This window comes from Octopus bimaculoides, chromosome 5 (assembly GCF_001194135.2).
Source record: "Octopus bimaculoides isolate UCB-OBI-ISO-001 chromosome 5, ASM119413v2, whole genome shotgun sequence".
In the NCBI taxonomy this organism is placed as follows: Eukaryota; Metazoa; Mollusca; class Cephalopoda; order Octopoda; family Octopodidae; genus Octopus; species Octopus bimaculoides.
Window position 1 is genome coordinate 22094134 of NC_068985.1, and position 21126 is coordinate 22115259.

The 21126-nt window shown below is 32.8% G+C and overlaps 1 protein-coding gene across 1 annotated transcript in view; it reads right to left on the reverse strand.

The window, feature by feature from the left end:
- Nucleotides 1–21126, reverse strand: part of LOC106883080 (uncharacterized) — a 441666-nt gene that overhangs the window by 244942 nt on the left and 175598 nt on the right. The window contains exons 11-21 of the mRNA XM_014933964.2: nucleotides 20467–20568; nucleotides 20319–20350; nucleotides 19060–19153; nucleotides 17806–17897; nucleotides 17077–17157; nucleotides 16824–16943; nucleotides 13286–13471; nucleotides 11029–11154; nucleotides 7624–7713; nucleotides 6642–6756; nucleotides 4282–4438 (exon numbers count right to left, since the gene is read on the reverse strand). Coding sequence (XP_014789450.1) covers nucleotides 4282–4438; nucleotides 6642–6756; nucleotides 7624–7713; nucleotides 11029–11154; nucleotides 13286–13471; nucleotides 16824–16943; nucleotides 17077–17157; nucleotides 17806–17897; nucleotides 19060–19153; nucleotides 20319–20350; nucleotides 20467–20568 — 1195 coding nt within the window. The remainder of the gene's footprint in view (nucleotides 1–4281; nucleotides 4439–6641; nucleotides 6757–7623; nucleotides 7714–11028; nucleotides 11155–13285; nucleotides 13472–16823; nucleotides 16944–17076; nucleotides 17158–17805; nucleotides 17898–19059; nucleotides 19154–20318; nucleotides 20351–20466; nucleotides 20569–21126) is intronic.

Sequence of the window (21126 nt, forward strand, 5' to 3'; positions counted from 1 at the left end):
TTTTAAAAAAGATCCCTGCTTTGTTCTTTAGTATCTATCTATGGCCAAAAGGTAACAGAAGCATGATAGATTCTGTTCAGTAGACATACACTTGACACCCTTAAATCAACACAAAACACTCAATGATGCTGTCACAACAAGATAAAAAGCTACCAGACATTTCCAGCCTTATATTATTCATATTATTTTTTTACTGAGAGAAAATGAAACGCAAAGTCAAGTTTGGTGGCCTTTGAACTTGGAAGTATAATACACAACAAAATGGGATACTGTAACAGATCCAATTTGGTTCTCTACTGTTTACATCGTTACTAATATATTATTAATGAGAATAGGGCAGTGGGTGGCAGCTGTTCCTCTCTGCTCAAAACTTGTACCAATGTTAGAAATAAATATATTATTAATAACAATTGTATAATTAACCAACTAGAACATGTTGTATTGATTTCTTTTCACAAACCATAAGAACAATTCTATTTGATGGTTAGGAATAATAGTTGTTGAATTAACCTCAAAGTAATTTCAGCATATTCTCTAATAATTATTATTAATGAGTTATATCATACTATAATAATGCTATAATAATGATTACTTTAGAATAATCACAAGATCAGTTCTGTGAGGTGAGGAGATATAGTCAATATATATCAACTCCAGTCTATTACTGGTATTTAGTTTATCAACTTTGAAGGGTGAAAAGTAAATTCAACACCAGTAAGATTTGAACTCAGAACAAGGTACAACGCTAGATATAATTATAATATTTTACTCAATTCAAAGGCAGCGAGCTGGCAGAAACGTTAGCATGCTAGGCGAAATGCTTAGCAGTATTTTGTCTGTCTTTATGTTCTGAGTTCAAATTCCGCTGAGGTTAACTTTGCCTTTCATCCTTTTAGGGTCGATAAATTAAGTAGCAGTTGTGTACTGGGGTCGATCTAATCAACTGGCCCCCTCCCCCAAAATTTCGGGCCTTGTGCCTAGAGTAGAAAAGAATATTTTACTCAGTTCAGTTTTCTATTATATTTGCCATCTTCACTATATACTCCCAAAACTGTTAAATAGCAACAGGACAAATCTAACTCAAGTAAAAGTATGATCGCTGTATGTCTCTTTCCTATTCCCTTACATAATCAAAAAATATTTGATCCAATTATAAACTGAGAAGTTAATGAAAGAAAAGAAAAAGAAATATATTTTGTTTGTATATGATTAGTATTTGGATATATTTTGCATTACTAAATACTGTGGCCACTAATATTTGAAAGAAATTGTGTTACAATGTGTGGGAATATAATGTCCTAATGTGTAGGAATATAAGCTTTTATTGCAATTTTCTTTTCTTTGTAACAGGTTTTGTGTTTCTTATAAACTGTAAGCATATAACATGTTGAATAACATTGAGTAATATACTTGATATCTAGACAACTTGATTAAAAAAAAAATTTTTACTAATCATTGATTAAAATTTTGGGCTTCCAAGCTTCAGTAATTTCTGAGATACTAGAATGAACACTGAAGAGATCAAACAAGCAAACAAATAAGATAAAAATAATATTAAATATTTTTTGATGGTCGTACATGGCTGCATAGGGAGAATGATGATAGTAATGCATGGAAACATCAGTGAATAATGTGAATTTCATATCCTATGGCTGCCTTCATTAACAGAGCAATATCAGAGGATATACTAGGAGTCTATGAGTATATGCTGTGATATGTTTCATTAACTATTCTACATATTTCATATTTTCTGCACTATAAATAATTATTTGTAATGCCACACTCTGATTTACATTTATGAAATAACATTCAAGTTTAATTTACTCCATTTCAATAGCTCCATAACTGAAGCCGGATAAGCAGGTTGCTAAAATGAGTCTATATCATAAGAATTTAGAATATTTGGGAGACATGAAGTAAATCATTTTTAGCAGTTAAATTCAAAGTAGATAAAGCTATAAATAATAGCATGTAAATATTGGATTTAAAAGCCCCTTGGATTGAAGAAGTTGAAGGCTGCCCACAACATACAATTCTTGCAAGTAAGAACAAAGCTTTTAAAATGGTTGGAGAAATTGAAAGGATCGCTTTGGTACATGTTAAAATATCTGTTATGATTTTAGAAGATATGAATTCAGGTCCAATGGGCAACCTCTGACTTTTTTCTATCTAAGTGCTTTTTTTTTTTACATGCTATTATTATAGCTTTATGTTCTTCAAGTTCCACAGTTAAAAATGATTTATCTAAAACAAGTAATTGTTACTCCCAACAACATCAAAAATAATATGTTTTCTAATGTTGAACAAAATCCTAAACAGTTCTCAAACATTCTAAATTATAAAAGAGAGAAACTTCTAATAATTTCACTTGAAATGATTTAAGAACTAACTTCATGCTACACCCTTTTGTTACCAAATTTTTTCTGAAATGCACTGCTTTGTTTCAATTAATTTTGAAAATAATGAAGAATTTTCTAAACTAACTTTGTTATTAAGCTCATGCTTGGAACAAATTAACAAGCAGTTCTGATGGAAGATTTTAATTTGAATCACTTTAAAACAGGTAGTTTGTATTGTAGAACTAAGGGTGATCTCAGGCAGGTTGGTACCAAAAGAGTTAAAAACCAAGGACAATCAAATAATGGGTGACAAGAAGAGAAATTTTTTGAGGATGTTTTGCAAAATGTAAAACCTAGATTGGGAAGTATTCTTACATGAATGCTTCTAGATTTATCTTTACCTATTTAGAGTTTTAAAGAAGGAAAAAATAATGAAAATAAAGTAAAAATATTAGTTTTACAATGTCTTTTATCAAGATTGAGATAAAATAATGTCTCTTTTTGAAAGAGACATTATTTTAAACAGAAAAGAAATTTAAATTTTCAACTTGCTTTCACTGTTCTTAGAATATAAATTACTAAGAGAACTTATTCAGTGATGCAATAGAAATTACTTAGTGATGTATAGAAAGCAACAGTCAAGTTGCTGTTACTATAGTTGATGCAGAGAGTATTAAAGAAACTTGCAGTGAGAAAAAAACAATATTAGTCAATGACTAATGTTATTTTTATTTTTTCCAACAAGTACAAGAGAAACTCCAGACATATTCTAATCATATTAGTCTTCTTCAGAAAAGCATACTTCAACATCTTAGTGATGCAGTGATGAGAAAATCATTAAGTACAATACTGGTATCTAACATAAGCAAATGGCCACAAATTTCAGGAACAAGCACAGCCTTGAGTGGTACCTATTCCACCAATCCCAATTCTTGACTGATGTTTACTTCATCAATCCCAATACTTGCAGTAGTGGTAGTATGGAGGCATGCACTGTAACAGCATATCGCTTCATCCACCATTTGTTGGTGATTCACTACTCTTGGTGGATGGCATTTTTGTGCCACTCAGGCAACAACCCTCCAAAACATGGGTCTGTTTGAGTAGTTGTTACTGGCAAGGGTTGGGTTTTACAAGGTTGGAGTGTAAATCCTACCTCTGCTTCTTTTAGTCACCTTTCTATGACACAAACAACCTATTTTAAAGTGATTTTAATTTAAACATCAAAATCTTATGTTAATTTATGTTTCAAATACCAGCTTAATAATGACTAAATTATTTTACTAAATTCTTCATTATTTTTAAAAGTAATTAAAACAAAGAAGGTGTATGTCAACAGAAATATGGTAACAAAAGTGTTATATCATATTTCCTAATATTTCAAAGGCCAAAATAAGTAACATTTCATTGAAAGACAAATATTCTTTTCTACTCTAGGCACAAGGCCCAAAATTTGGTGGGAGAGGGCCAGTTGATTAGATTGACCCCAGAACACAACTGGTACTTAATTTCTTTTCTACACTAGGCACAGGGTCCGAAATTTTTTGGGGGGGTGGGGGGCAATCAATTAGATCAACTCCAGTATGCAACTAGTACTTAATTTATTGACCCCAAAAGGATGAAAGGCAAAGTCAGCCTTGGCAGAATTTGAACTCAGAATGTAAAGACAGATGAAATACCACTAAGCATTTTGCCCGGTGTGTTAACGCTTCTACCAGCTCACTACCTTATTGAAAGACAAATATTACATCAGGGTTTATAATTTGGCATTTCAGAATATACATATTCATTGACCAGTGAACAATTAGAAATATCAATACGCTTTCTTTTCTTTTATTTTTTTCTTCTTTGTTATGTTCTAAGAGTTTTTCAAGAAATGTCATACAGAAATATTTCTCTTTCTTCAAAGAAATACATTTTATTAAATAAATATGATGCTTACCAAACTGGTGCTGTAAGTGCCATAATGACTGAGAGTCCTGATGTAACTATGCATAGCAAAGGGAACACTAAGACTAATAAGAAACTCCCAAGACCGCCTTTCAATACAAAGTTCCAGAAACGATTTAAATGACGGGTAAAACTTTTTCCCAAGAAGCCTGAAAATTAAAGAAAAAAATCAATATTTTTTTAGTTCATACATACTTGTACATAAAGCAGAAGTTCCTATCATGCTATGAATATTAAATCATGAAACTGGAATATTTTCAAAATTTTATTTATTTCTCTTTTTAATTTTTGTGAATTTCTTTTATACTTTAAAAATAAACATGCCAATATATTCTAAAAATTAAACATCATTTCATTCCTGCTCATGTTATACAAAAACAGTTTATCCTTTAACATAGAAATAGAATTAAAAGTTAATATTAATAAAATTTCTATTTAACTTTTTAAACAGCTCAGCACCCACAACTTACAGAAATAATTTTTTGCACTCAGAATTATCAAAGCTTGGAAGAAACTACTCACATCAGTTGTTAGCTATCAGGACACTGCATCCTTCAAGAATTTCTTGCTTACTGAAATTCGCCAACACTACTCCTGACATGCTTAACCCTTTCGTTACCAACCCAGCTGAAACCGGCTCTGAGTACAAATGTCTTGTTTTCATGAGTTTTGAATTAAAATCTTCCACCAAACCTTAGTCACATTTAATGTTCCTAACACTAGCTGAATGATAACTAAGTTAGTTTACTAAATTCTTTGTTATATTTAAAATCAATTGAAAGAAACATAGAGCATCTCAAAATAAATACAGTAACGAAAGGGTTAATGAAACTCTGTCCTTTTTATGACTTTTAATGTTTTCTATTTTTTGTGTTTTATTCTGTGTACTGTACAGGAACTTCTAGCTTTCATTGAGGTCTTTCATTACTTGACTTATTGCTGCTTTTTTTTCTCCCCTCTTTTAATTTTTTTTTTTTTGAGAAGTTGTAGTACACCTGAGCCACTGTATACAATAAGCTCACTGTTATTATTTATATTATTTAAAAATTTTTTACATTGCTGTAATTTTACATTGCACAAAATAATAAATAAATGAAAATACTTCTACTGAGAGCTAGAGAAGCTACTTTTATTAACATCAAATCATCTGAAACATTCAATTCAATTGACAAATAGATGAAAAGTCATGGAAGGAACCACAAATAGTGATTTAAATCAATTTATTAGAAAACAGTAATTTACTGTCAACTATTTTATATACGAATTAATAATCCAATTCATAAGTCTTATCTACCTGTGTCTCTCCTCCTTCCTTCACCCATCTCTGTACTCACTTCATTCATCCCTGTATCACTTATACTCCTCCATCTCATCTCCCCATTACCTGTACTGCTTACAAATGAATGACACATGCTACAGAACATACATGCATTCAATTCCCTCAACCACCTGTACCACCATCCTCATCATTCTAACACACGCTTCCATCATTAGGTATATGTATAAGAGACTACATCAAACTATCTGTACCCAGTACAGTTTAACTTTGCCCTTTGTTCACTGCCAACTATTCTCAACACCCACCACCACCTCTTGCCTTTGTCAACCTCTGTTATTGTGCATCACAACCCTTCCTGACACCACCCCAGAAATTACTTCTATCATCATACTTCTACTCCTTTCATTCAGCGTTTCTTGTCTTTCTGTTGTCATCACTCTCTCTCCTGCTTGATTACATTACCTGAGTGAGCAAAGTTACACATCTTAGGTTACGAAGTACTCTCTACACTTATAGTGTACAAGGCACTCCACCCCTTATGCTGATGTTACTGTAGAAAATCTGCCTCAGTCTCTGTGCACCCTTTAGAGTGATTGGTGAGTGAACAGAAGACAAAGAGTCTTCAGAGGTCTCTTTAGTCCTGTCTTGCTGAGCGCTATTCAACCTCTCCAGCGCTGGTACCACAAGAAAAAGCATCCAATATATTCTGTAAAGTGGTTGCTAATAGGAAGGGTATCTAGCTGTTGAAACCAATCTAAAATGACACATATGAGCATGAACTTATGACAGCAGTGGCTCTCAATAAGAAGCATTTCAGCTCCTGATGGTTCATCCAACCCGTGCCAGCATAGAAAGAAGATGTAAAGCAATGATGATGATGATAATTCAGTGGAGTTGGAAATCCTTATACAACACTAAGAAAGCACAGTATTTTCCTTAAAAGATTCACAAAAATAATTTTAACAATTAATGATCTTTTTTAAAGATAATATTTATTTAACTAATGAAATATGCTTTTTCATCAGATTGTTGCTTGTATCTTATTTGTTAGTTTATGCATATAAAACTCCTACCTGCATGAGGAGCCGCCTCGAAATCTGCTCTTGATTTATGCACATTTTGCCACAGCAGTCGTAAACGGGATATCAGTGTATGTACAACATAAGATTCTTTTGGATATAAAACACCCTAAAAAAAAGAAAAGAAAAATTAAAACATGGTCATGACTTACCAACATTTTCTATGAAGAAAAATTATTGTAACACACCTCTCTCTCTCTCTCTCATGCCTCCTCTTTTAATGCATTCATACAGGGAAGGTTTTTAACATATGCATACAAATATAAAGGTAGAAACATAAATTAAAATATTTTTCAAATTATCATATAAAGTAAAAATTCAGCATAAAGAGAGATCAACTAGAAGATTGTCTTTTAGTTATGAAATACAATGCAAATCTCCAAAAATGAATAAATAGATAAATAAATAAAGTCTGAGGCATAAAGAGTTGCTTTGGAAAATATATTCAAATGATAATGATAGAGAAGAACCAAATGGAAAAGTAGCATGGTTTACTTCAGAGTTATGTAGGAGATTTGGAATTAAATGTATGATTGTACACAATCAGTCTTGAAGGCCTGGAAAATTAATCTTATATTATTATTGGATTGAAATTTGCTTTTCTTTGACAATAAGTGCAAGATATGTCTGAAAGAGCATCTTTCCAGAAAATTCAACTCCACCTCTTCTCACCTACATGGCACAAATTCCTCAAATCATCTTCATTTACCCTAACACATTGTACTATTTCACTCATTATACATCATCCATTTACATCAGCACAATCATATTTCTTGGATGTATTAGCTGATGCTTTTTATACTCATGGATTTCCCCAGCATACTGTCATTCATTCTATCCCTCTGGTTCCTGTTACACAACTAGATATTATTGAATCTATTTCTGTTCTAGTTACTGCCGATCCCCTCTCTTCATGGCCTTTATTAGCAAAGTATGAACACTTTTACAAGAAAGGGAAATAACAGGTAATATTTACATCAACTTGACTGAGTTCCAAGTCTGGCTTGAATGGATGAACACAAAACAAAGCTCGAAAACTAACAGGACTAAATAAAGGGATTACAACCTGAAAGTAGCAAAAAGATTAATAGAAAACAAACAGAAAAGATACATTTTTGTGTGTGTCTTACAATATTTTCAAAGGTGAACAGAGTGTTTGATCATTTTATGAAATGGAGGAGAGGTTTAGAGAGAAGAGTGACAGTGAAACTGTAATTCTAATATCTCAAGTAGTAATAAGAGCAATAGGAAGAATGAGAAGCAGACATAAGAATAATATAATTAGAAATGGAATAGTTCAAATCTGGATAATTCTCAGTAAGCAAAGAAAAACTGGGGATGTTCAGAACAGCAGTCACCAGTATCTTTTATCTTTTACTTGTGTCAGTCATTTGACTGCGGCCATGCTGGGACACCACCTTGAAGGGTTTTAGTCAAACAAATCAACTCCAGGACTATCTTTTTTTAACCCTAAAACTTATTCTATCTGACACTTTTTGCCAAACTGCTGTTATGGGGATGTAAACACACCAACACCGATTGTCAAGCAATGGCAGGGGACAAACAAACAGCAAGAAAGTTGAGGATAAGTAATGGTAATGTTGCATGAGTACAACATTAAATATTTCCTATGAGAATGTAATAGTTGAAAAGGTTTGTTAGAACATATATGTTGAACATGTAGGTGCAGGGACGTGCTACCACAACACGAACGGTGATGCCTGCTTCGTGACTCCTGCACCAAGTGTGGTAAGAAGCTTGCTTCTCGAACCACATGGGTCTGGGTTCATTCCCACAGCATGGCACCTTGGGCAAGTATCTTCTACTGTAGCCTGAGACCAACCAAAGCCTTTAGCATTCATATTACTCTGTCAACAAAAATGCTTATTTATTTACATTATTTAGAATTAATTATACATTATCTTGTAACTTTGTAACTTCAATGATGTAATTGTTCATTTTTCGAATGACATTATAGAGTAGGTGCAAGAGGCTGGAACTGGCCAGTTTGAACCTAAAACAGGTAAAATATTTTGGCCTGATATAGCCAGTTTAAATGCTAAAGGGGATCAAAAGTTATACACTAAATTACCGTTATTGTTATACAAATATACTCTTTTTAACATTATCAGCAGATAAAATTATTTATTTTGTTCATAGAATGCTTAGCAAACTGTTTCAGAATAATTTCAGTTTTTGAAATTAATCTTGCATAACTTTGAATCGAGCAACACAGCAGAATTTTATGAAGAAAAACATCTAAGAGAGATAACTCTTTACATTAGATTTAATTATTAAGGCTATTTTTAGAATCTTGTGAAAAGGGATATATGAAAATTATCAATAAAATAATATAAAATACTTCAAAAAGAAACAAATATTAAATTTAGCTCAGATGGTTGAGAGAGAGAAAATATAAATAGTATGTAAAAGTAATGATAAATAGAAATAAATGGAAAATTTCATGCATAGTAAATAAAAGTGACCAGACAGTTTTGTTATTAAAGATATGAAGGAGGTGGCAAGATGGCAAAATTGTTAGCATGCCAGACAAAATGCTTAGTGGCACTTCATTCATCTTTATATGGTGAGTTCAAATGCTGCTGAGGTCTTTGATCCTTCCAGGGTTGATGAAATAAATACCAGTCAAGTACTGGGTTGATATAACTGATTAGACCCGTCCCCCAAAATGTCAGGCCTTGTGCTTATAGTAAAGAAGACTATTAAAAATATGAAGGAGAAATTTCTTGAAAACTATATTTGTTAACTCAATTATAACATTACAAAGACAGTGAAATGATCCAAGATTTCTCACACTAGATATTTCCTGTTTCAGTCATGATTTGGACTATTTTTGATATGGTATTTTAGGTTGTAAAGAGAGAGTCAAAATATATTTTATACATATATATGTATGCACACTCTTTTACACTTTTACTTGTTTCAGTCATTTGACTGTGGCCATGCTGAAGTACCTCAATCTACTTTTACATAGATATTACAAAGTCTTACTGGTCATAGAACTAGAAAGTTGAAGTGGATTCAATTCATATGAATTAACGTCAATTTTTGTCTATATATGCAAGATTTTGATATCATTGTGACATGTCATATGAGACAATGGCTTAGTGGTTAGGGTGTTGGACTCATGATTGTAAGATTGTGATTTTAATTCCTGGACCAGGCAATGTGTTGTGTTCTTCAGCAAATCATTTCATATGTTGCTCCAGTCCACTCAGCTTGTAAAAATGATTAATCTTGTCCAGGGAGGAATATATACACCAGAGAAGCCAGGAAACCAGAAAACCGCTCCTTATAGAGTAATGTGGACTAACTGATATGAGACAGTAACTACAAGTATTATTCGCATAAAGTGCAGTGATGGATTGGTTGACAGAAAACAATATCTTCTTGATGTATAAGTGTTTTATATGAATGTGCAAAAAAGGCTGTTCTATAAACAAGTCTATTCCATGCATATAATGTTACATGTATGTTTGATACAGCAGTTAATCTGCTTTGTAAATTCTGAAATTTAATCAGATCTGTGTATTTGTTTGTTTGTTCCAACTATTTCTTGGTTTTTAAATCTACTTAAAATGGGATGTAATTATATATTTCAGATGAAGTGTTGTTAAGTTTTTCTTCATCCCATTTCTAGAAGAGAATACTAAAGTATGATAACCAGTATTTGATGCAAAAGCACTGACACTGTCAGGTACCAAGTTAGGAATGAATCAATTACACACTGATTTAATTTAGTATGGTCATCATCATTTAATGCTTCACTTTTCCATGCTTGCATGGGTTGAAAGGAATTTGTTGAAGTAGATTTTTTTACAACCTGATGCCCTTCCTGTCACCAACCAACCTTCACCTGTTTCCAAGCAGGGTAATATTTTCCCCATGTCCAGACATGTTTTCATGGAAGATTGGAAACAAAGGACACTGCTTGCATTATGGTGACATTCATTTGTAACTATCACATAAACCCAAAACAAGGAGACAGTAAAACTCACAAGTACACACACATATAAGACCATTGTGTGTGTGTGTGTGTGTGTGTGCAAACACACACATACCAAATCCACTCACAAGCCTTTGGTCAGCCTGGGGCTATACAAAAAGACATTTGCCAAGGAACCATGCAATGGAACAGAAGCTGAGACCATGTAGTTGGGAAACAAATTTTCTACCACAAAGCCATGCTTGTCCCTTAATTCGCTATTATAAATAAATTGAATTAAATGAAATCATTGATGACAGAAACACAGAATATGTTCTTTTGAAATAGACAAAACACTAAAATAATATAAAAGAAAAAAATGTTCCTATATTATACATTGTTTCTTAATAAAAAAATTATATATTTAGAAATTACCAAGAAAAAAAACATAGAGTTCCACATCCAGGCCCATGTCCTATGTACATAATTCCACCACCTCCACATAGGATAACGAGTGCTGGTCTTCCGGCGCATATATTTGTCAACTGTGTATGTATCAATCTGAAAAACATGTAAATGAAAATCTATAAAGAACATATTCAGTTATGGTAAATATTTATAAGTAATTATTGATTATTTTCTTAAAGAAACACAGCTCTGGAAACGTCATACTGGTATATTTAGTATAATTGTATTATATATTGTTTTGCTGCTCTCTTGTGGCCCAGGAATGGTGTTCATATATTCAATTATGGTTATTAAAAAAAGATAGTATCTAATGGGTAAAGAAACAGTGATGATAAGTGGGGAAGGTTTAATAACTAAGATGGTGGCCATGGCAATAGTCATGACAACCATAACACCCTATTTTTGAAGACTTACAAACATATTCCAATCCCTGGCCTATGGACAGCATGTCCCTTTTATGACTAATAGATAGGCTGCCATTTTATAACCATGCTGTGGTCAGGGGCAGTTAACTCTTAAATGACTGACCACATAAAACTGAAATACTGTAAGACAGGGGTTTTCAAACTGTGGTCCGTGGACCACAGGGGGTCTGCAAGGACAAGACAGGGGGTCCGTGAACAGCAAATACTTTTTATGGGCAATTTGATTTTATATATGTTTTTTAATCGAAATCTTTTAATTGACAATAAACCTATTTGTTAAATATTGTTAAATAAATAAATGTAAAAATATATGTTATTTTAAGCAAATATTTATGTATAAATTTCATAAGCGTTTATAAGGGGGTCCCTAAGGTAAAGCCTGAAATATAAAGGGGTCTGCAAGTCAAAAAGTTTGAAAACCCCTGCTGTAAGATATGGGAAATCTTTCCCTATAAGCAGTAGCAACACTGTAAAATTGACAAGTGTTTCATTAGCTGGCATTGCTGAGTTTAGTTGTTCCTCTGAGTATGACCAAAGGAGCAGTTCAGTTTCACTGGTCTAGCCACATCTAAATCAAGAGGATTGATTGCTGGTAGCCTCTAATAATGAGAGAAGCAAAGTAATTGATTTGGTTGACAGCAAGTTGACAAAGTGAAACAGTGAATTGATTAATTCCTAGCAATATCTGAAGAAGGAATTTTTATATTCCGAAATATTATATCAGACTATGAATAATTAAATTATAACACTTATTATAGTCCACTCTGCATTGTTGTGCCATTCAAGACATGTTATATTTCACAAATAAGCTTATATTTTATGACAGGTTAATTCTAATATTTCAAATAAGAAGAAGAAATTAAATGTGCATTGGATGGCTTTAAATAAAGTTAAGCACTGAAAGAAAAAATGGGAGAAAGAGACGGTACCAGGAAGTATTGTAGGTGGTAGAAAGTCAACGACCAGAATGGCAATGAGAAAAAGAAGGAAAAGAGATAAAAACTGGAAACTCTCAATGCATATGCATATAGATGCAATGATACACCACAATGACTGTCATTTGTTTTCTTTGACTTTAATAATTTACTTTTCTATTGCTAATAGTGTCAATTAATTCTTTTTCAGTATATCTGGAGTTATGAAAAATGAAGACAAATAGAAAATAATACAAATATAAAAGATACCATTCATGTAAATTTGCTGAACCTGTTACATGTACATCACTATGAATGTAATTTTCTTTTTTACCATTATCATTACAGAAAAAAAAAGCTATTCTATCTTGCATTAAGAAAGATTGTTCTGGTGAACGAAGACTAAGACTCAGTATTCATTTACAGATGAAATAATTTCACAATTTCACATTTCCCCTCTCCTATAGATGTGAATCATTTTGACTATGAAATAACCCATCTTCTGTCAAATCACTTAATAAAAAAATTTGTAGAGATATCCTTAACATACAGTAGAACACGGTATTGACTTATAAAAGCATTTAATATACTTTGCAGTATATTATGGCTGCATAACAAAATACGATGTCCCTACAGGTCATTATCCTCTGTTAAATGACAACAATTTGGGTCCAGTCTATTTAACCTCAATCAGACCTTTGAAATATAAATATGTTTTCTCCAGAAACATAAAGAAATTTCTTTTTGCTTAAATTTCTAAATCTAATGTTTATATTATTTTTTGAATAATGGTTTGAATTGATGTTTACTATATTTTGCATGGCATTATATGTATAAACATACAAATTGTTCAAATCTGAAATTATCAATTTAGATAACTATTACCTCCTTTTTGCCAGCTGGTCCAGTTGAAAGCACCCTGTTCATAATAATAGTTGGCACGACTTCTGTATCTCCTCTAAACTGTCTTACAACAAGCCAGTGTTGAGGGAACCAAATCTTGGTTGCAAATGTGAAAACCCTTGTTGGTACTTTAACCTTGCCAAGTTCCTTGCGTAGAATTGGTTCTCTCTGAAAAAAATTGAATTGTATTTAGGTTCATGTCTACTTTTTCATTTTTACATATACAAAAATACTCTTAAAAATTTATAATAGATAGGAGTCAAAAATTTAAAATCCCTCTATCTCTCTCACATGTACATATGCATGCACATGCACACACATACACACACACGTGCACAGATGAAGTTAGCTAACTATTCAAATAACAAGATAATAATGGTTAACACAACTAATTTGGGGGGAAAATTATTTTAGATGTGATGCCGTTCAGGTTTGTACCAGGATGGAGGACCACTACTGCTCTCTTCCTAGTGAGACAACTAGAAAAAAAGTTTGGTAAGAACTCATATTATGAAAGCAAGAGTAAGTAAAGGCAGTGCTGTTTCTTTTTTTAAATATAATGTGAGCACAATAAAATATCACAGATTTATGAAAACCACCACAGCTTGTTTAAGAATAAGCAGAAGTCAGAGAGACAGAAAGATAGGTAAAGAGAAGGTGAAGTAACTCTTTGAATGAATGTAAGCAATAAAATCACCTTATTTTTTAATTGACTTTATAAAACGAATGTAATAATGATAGCAAAGCTAGAGTTAATAACAGGATCTATTATTTTGTTAATGCTATCACTCAATAGACTATTTTTCTACACAGGCAGAGACATAGCTGTGTTTTTAAGAAGCTTGCAACCATGTGGTTCCAGATTCAATCTCACTGCACACACTTTGGGGTTGTTGAGACCCCCTTCGGTCATGACTGACCATAGGATTGCACCTAGAAAGTTACCCTCCCAGGCACAAGTCCGGGTAAGGTTGTTTACGGAAGACCAGCAGTCGCCCATGCATACCGACCTCCCCTCTCCACACCACTAATGTTATCCAAGGGAAAGGCAAAGGCTGATACAGCTTGGCACCTGTGACGTCGCAACTCATTTCTACAGCTGAGTGAACTGGAGTAACGTGAAATAAAGTGTCTTGCTCAAGAATACAACATGCAGCCCGGTCCAGGATTCAAACTGACAACCTCACGATCGTAAGCTCGACGTTCTAACCACTGAGCCATGCGCCTTCCCACACTTTGGGGTAAGGGTCTAATAACTGAAGTTAACTAATAATTTATGAGTGTAATTTGACAAGTGGAAACTGTGAGGAAACCTGTTGTGTGCATGTGAATGTATGTATATAAATGTGTATGTGTGTATTTGTTTGTGCTTGGGTTTATGCTTACACTGATATAAAAATTGGTGTTGTTTATATTGTGTTCTTTATGTCCTGAAACTTAAAACTATGACAAATAGACATTGTTGAAATGAGTACCAGAACTACTGGATTCAATATGAAAGCTCAAACCCTTGAAGTGGGTGAGGGTGCAGCATGGTCACATTCCAATGACTGAAACCAGTAAAAGAATAAAAGAAAGTATAATTACATAGATATAATTTCCATTAGTCTATAGCATTATTTAATGTCAATCAAGACTTTATTTATCCTACACATGTGTAACAGAGTCTAGATGCAGTCATCTAAGGGGGATTAGCCCTATTAACTTTAAGAAAATGGCTCACCTCAAGGCATTTTGTTACTAGTGTCATACATTGAAGTGTGGCCTGACAAGTACTTACAGTCATGTTAGAATTTTAATTCAGTTACCATCAACATAATCTCATCCATTTTTCCCTGGCTACATGAGTTAGGTGTATTCTCCAACATGTCATTATCACTAACATGTCCTTTTTGAGGTTTGACATTCTCGGCTCAGCTTTCACCAGTGCTTTTTGCATTTACCTTTTTACCTGGCACCTTCTATTTGTTCAATTTGATATGTTTTATCCACCTGCCATTCTTCATACACATCACATGGCCCTACCACCACAGTTGTCTCTCCTGCACACTACATCTGATATCTCTTGCACCCTGTTTCTCTCTCATCTCATTTATGCTTCCTCCTTCATGTATACTTATTTACACATCCAGTGGAACTTGCATATAGTTTCATTCCTACCTTTGTACATCCACCACATTCAATGCCCATATTTCATTACTGTGTAGCATTACACTTCAGGCACAAGAATCATACAATCTACCATCTCTCAGAGAGAGAGAGAGAGAGAGAGAGAGAGAGAGAGAGAGAGAGAGAGAGAGAGAGAGAGAGAGGGAGAGAGAGAGAGAGAGAGAGAGAGAGAGAGAGACTCTCTGTTGCCTACAGAGGTAACAACTTCATGAATTCTTTCTATCCCTTTCTTGTTCTGGTAACTATACTTATAGAATACCCACCTCCCTTATAGATTAGGCAATCCAGGCAACAGAATCTATCAACTGGGATATGTTTGGGGCATTTGAAAAACTCATCTCTTAGGTGTTCTTGCAGCTACCCAGTCCTGTATATCTATTACATAAGAAGTCCTTCTTCTTTGCCATTCACTTATGATTCCATAGTTTACGTTAGATACGCAGTTTAGAAGTCCAACCTATAACTTTTCAGTAATTCAATCATTGTCACTTCCCACACATCAACAGAGATCTGTATTCTTTCTTGCTGACTAAAACTTTTGTCATTTACTAGATTTACTTTTAGACTTCTTTAGTTTAAGCTCAGCTATCATGTTTGGAATTGTTTCTTTAATTCTTTAACTGCTTCAACCGTGAGAACAAAACCATCTGTACACAAGAGTTCCCATAGACAGCTAGTTTTGAACTCCTCTGCTATGGTGCAAGTCAATAAAGTATTCATCAACTAAACACTACTTTAACTGATTACTATGGGAAATGGTATTTACTCATGTCTACCCGTTTAGATCAAGTTAGATTGAAACAGATAGAGATTCGGGTGCAGCCATGCTGGAGCACCGCCTTTAGTCAAGCAAATCGACCCCAGGACATATTCTTTGTAAGCCTAGTACTTATTCTATCAGTCTCTTTTGCCAAACCGCTAAGTTACGGGGACATAAACACACCAGCATCAGTTGTCAAGAGATGTTGGGGGGGAGGGGGGCAAACACAGACACACAAACACACACATATATATATATACATATATACGATGGGCTTCTTTCAGTTTCCGTCTACCAAATCCACTCACAAGGCTTTGGTCGGCCCGAGGCCATAGTAGAAGACACTTACCCCCGTGCCATGCAGTGGGACTGAACCCGGAACCATGTGGTTGGTAAGCAAGCTGCTTACCACACAGCCACTCCTGCGCCTTTTCTATCAGAAGGCTAATATCCTACTGACTCAACCAACTGCATCACACTTATTTTTAAAAAATTACTTAATGTTTGATAAAAAGACTTCCTCTATGTTTTATTATATAAAAGAAAAGTATATTGTTGCTGATATCTTTTACAAAATTTCCAAATATTTACCTCCTTGATAAAGTTGAGGTCCCTTCGCAGAAAGTAAACTGCTTGTTTTAGATCTTGTTCCTCACAAAGACTAACCGCAATATCATGGGCTGACCACAGATTTTGATTAATGAATTCTTCCTAAAAATAATAAAAGAAAACAGCTTTAATAAATCATTTAATTCGGTAAGCGCCTAATAAATACAAATTAGGCTAAAAGTTCTAAATGATAGTCTGAAGCACAACAAATTGAGGGGAAAATATGGTTTCTCACTTCAAAACGTTCCAATTGCTCATTTTTCCAGGCTGGGATTCGAGATTTCACTGGGTATTTAACTTTTAAATGTTCCATTAACTGAAGAGGCAGAAAAGAAAAGAAAAATAATAGGTTAATAGTCAATCCTCATTTATTACAGGGGTTTGGTTCCAAAAACACATACTAGTAAATGATATCCATGCACTTGGAAAATAGAATGAATGGTAGAGTCATTGAAACCAAACCTGCAGACCACAACAGTGACACTTCCACTGTCAGGTATTTTCTTGGCTGTCTCTACCTTTACATGTAAAAAATACACTTGACTGCATCATTGGTTAGAATCAGATGCCTTTGTATCTTTCTGCTCACTGGTCCCAAGTTGATGGGTACAAATATGTAAACGCAAATAAAATATATGCAGCCTCACAGTATGTTCATGTAAACACAGGGAATCATCAGTGCATTTGGTGTAGTTCAGCATTGTGAGTTGTCACTGGGGTGCATTCTTGTGGTACAAGTAGAATCTTCAACTGATCGCTAACTTGTTTTATCACAGATCAATCGACAATAAGTGTAACATGGTTTACAATTAAGCATACCATGCTATCTCGGATCAGTGATGAATGAATCAGTGATAAACAAGGCTACATATATTCACTCGCAGTCTTAACATTGAATGAATAATATCTATTATTCCCATTATAAGCTATTTAATGAAAGATCAAAGATATCAAAAGAATCTACCTTATCTTTGTGTTCAACCATCTTTTGTTGGATCTTCTGCACTGCCTTCTGCATGGCAAGCACTGACTGGGCCTGGGCGACTAAAAGTTGTCCTGAAGAATAGAGACAATGGCATTTAAATAAATGACTAAAACCTCAATAGCCAAATAAAGTAATAAAGCAATCTTCAATGACTTATGGAATTATGTAAATCATTTGAAGTCTGAATCATGAATATTTTATCAAAAGTTTACTTGAGATGACTGAGAATTCTCACTTGCAATGTTTTCTTCATTTCTTAGCAGAAAATGTCCCCGCCAAAAAAACAACAATGACAAAAAATGTTTTTATTCTAGGAAGCCTAACTACAAATAAAGATAGAACTGAATGGAATTAGATATTATCATATATGTCGCATATACTATGATTCTGACAATAACATAATTAATTCCTTCAGCAACACATCTATGACAATAATTTGTAAAATAGGCACAGGGCAATAAATTTGCAAATGAGTGTAAAGTGATTGAATTGACCCCAGTGCTTATTTTATCAACTTTTGAAGGACAAAAAAACAAAGTTAGCCTTGTAGAATTTGAACTCAGAACACAAAGGCTTGTAACTACATACTACAAAGCATTTTGACTGATGCTTTATACTCTAACAATTCCTGCAATCCACCACCTTCGCCAGTGCTAATAATGAAATATTGTCATGCTCTTGGAGAGTTCAGAATTTGCTGGTGCATACTCTAAGTGAAAACATTCATTACTTATAATTTTCTATAGGCAGTTATTAGATTTCATGTAGAAAAAATAGTTTTTTGCAGTTCGTTTTATTTTTACACCAGAATATGAAAAAAACATTATGCTACATCTTTTACCAACCCATATCCATATAATATAAGGTGAATAAATTTAACTGCTTAATTGAATTAATAATTAATAGTAATCTACGTATAGCAAATACAAGTTACTAATTCTAATAACACATGAAATAAAATACTTTTTTAAAAATTGATATCGCCAGACATAAAAAATTTCCTTTTCCCATCATTTCTTAACAGGAAAAAGAAAAGGAAAACTGTTTCTATTTTATGAAGTCTAGCTGTAGATAAAAATAGAACCATAAGGATTTTAGCTTTCTTCATAAGCAGAATGTGAATGAGCAGGGAATGAAAAGAACATAGGAATCATAAAAGAACTTTTGAAACTGGATTGAATCTTTTACTTCCCCAGTTATGCTTGATTACAAATAGACAAAAGTATATCACACCTATTCCATGTTGTAAGTTCTCCAATTCTACATTATTCAACACAGCTCGATAAACTCGCTGCAGGTATTCTGCCATTACAGCGATATTGACTTCCTGTTAAAAGAAAAAGAAAATAGTGATCTGTTAGAAATTTAAAACACAAAAGAATTTATTATATTAATTATGGATTTTGGAGAATTACTGCTAGTCAGTTTAATATAATTATGAACTTATAATTAAAAGGTCAACAACTTATATCCCATCATTAAAATGTTAAAGTGTTATGTTCTATGGTGAAGTTTGTTTAGGTATCACAGCAAGGTACAGACCACTATTGTAGGCAGTAAGTACATAATACAATTGAAAAATATTTCATTGTTAAGCTGAAATTCTTCCCACATCCTGGAGCAGACAAGTCTTCCAAAGTAATTGCAATAACCAATCAGTAACAGGATATTACATTTTCCTCACATTTACACTCACTTTAATGATTTATGAAATTTCAGTAAGATCAGAGGTTTAAATACATTACAGAAGAAAACCATTTCTTCTATATCATATTTTAGTTTCCACGCTCGTGTGAGGAAGAAGATATTTGTTTGTCTTTTATTGCTAAGTGTTCCTATCTCTAACTACAAAAAATATGAAGCAGAACCTCTGAAGCAAGCAGAGTTACTTCCCTTCCCAAAGTCGGACCATAACGCATAAAACCCTCAAGTTTTATTCAGCGATTCAAGATTTTTAAAACATGTATGATACATATATTGTTTTTGCTGGCTTGTTTGCTTTGCTTTTTCAATATTTTAATTAAAATTCAAATGTTTGTTTGGATGTACTTTGTTTTTTCGATGGTGAGATCTGTTAGTGAAATTTGAAACAAATACAGAAATGTAGAAATATTTCACTGTTTCTTCATGTTTAAGCATCAGAGAAAAACTTAGATTAACACAAGCAAAAACTTGCTTTTAATTTTTATTTTCATTATGGTACTTTCACAGTAATTTAATTTATGATTTTGTTACACCTTGAACCCTTGTAGCCTCAAAATATCAAATAGTTATTATCCTTGACCACACTCAAACTCTTTTCTTCTTATATTATTTTCTAAGCCTGCTATAATATACTTTTAATTACATAACTGAACTTCAGTTTGATGTTACTGTTACATTAACAAATAATTTACTGTCATCACCATCAATAGCAAGATAAAAAAAGTATAATAATGAAGTTAGTGTAATACAAAATATTTATATAAAGTTTTAATATATCAAAGAATTACCTCATTAATCTGTGTATCAGACAATCCTTTAGCTACAAAACAGAAAAAACATTTAGTAATTTTGTAAATATAATTTTCTAATTAAAGATATGAAATGAAATATAAAAAATAGGTATCTATGGGTTTTGTAAATGAAATTCATATTTACCTTTGAGTTCACGGACTAATTTTTGACGGTACTGAATGTGCCAACTTTTTGATTCTTTATCAACTATATTACTCAAAATTGGTAAGCAGTTATTAATTAAATCTGGAAAACATTAAAATTTAGTTTTTATTAAGAGGATGTGAATTTGGTCAAATACGAGGTACAGCAATCAAATAAAAATGAATTTTAGGTGAAATTAAAAACTTTTGAGATCTTTGAGCATATAATTTTCAATCAGTAAAAGAACGAAAACAATTAAATTGTATTTTGCATTTAATTTTTACTAGTTCTTCAAAACATATTATAATGAATTATCCTTGTAAAATAGTGTAGACCTGAGCTGACTACTTTCTAAGTCTTCATAGGAATACTACTGCTCCAAGAAGTTTTCACAACTAATATGTGGTGCAGCTTCCACAATATATATATATATATATATATATATATATATATATATAACTTTTATAAGTAATATTCTAAAAGAATATATAACTGAACTTATATTGAGTGCTCAATCGTATATTGAGTACGATCGTAAGATATTTAACTCCTTAAATTTTAGGTTCTTTTATATTTTATATTTTAGACTTTACAATATTCATGCTTAATTACGCATAAATTTTTATACGCATTTATATTCACACGTATATATATATATCT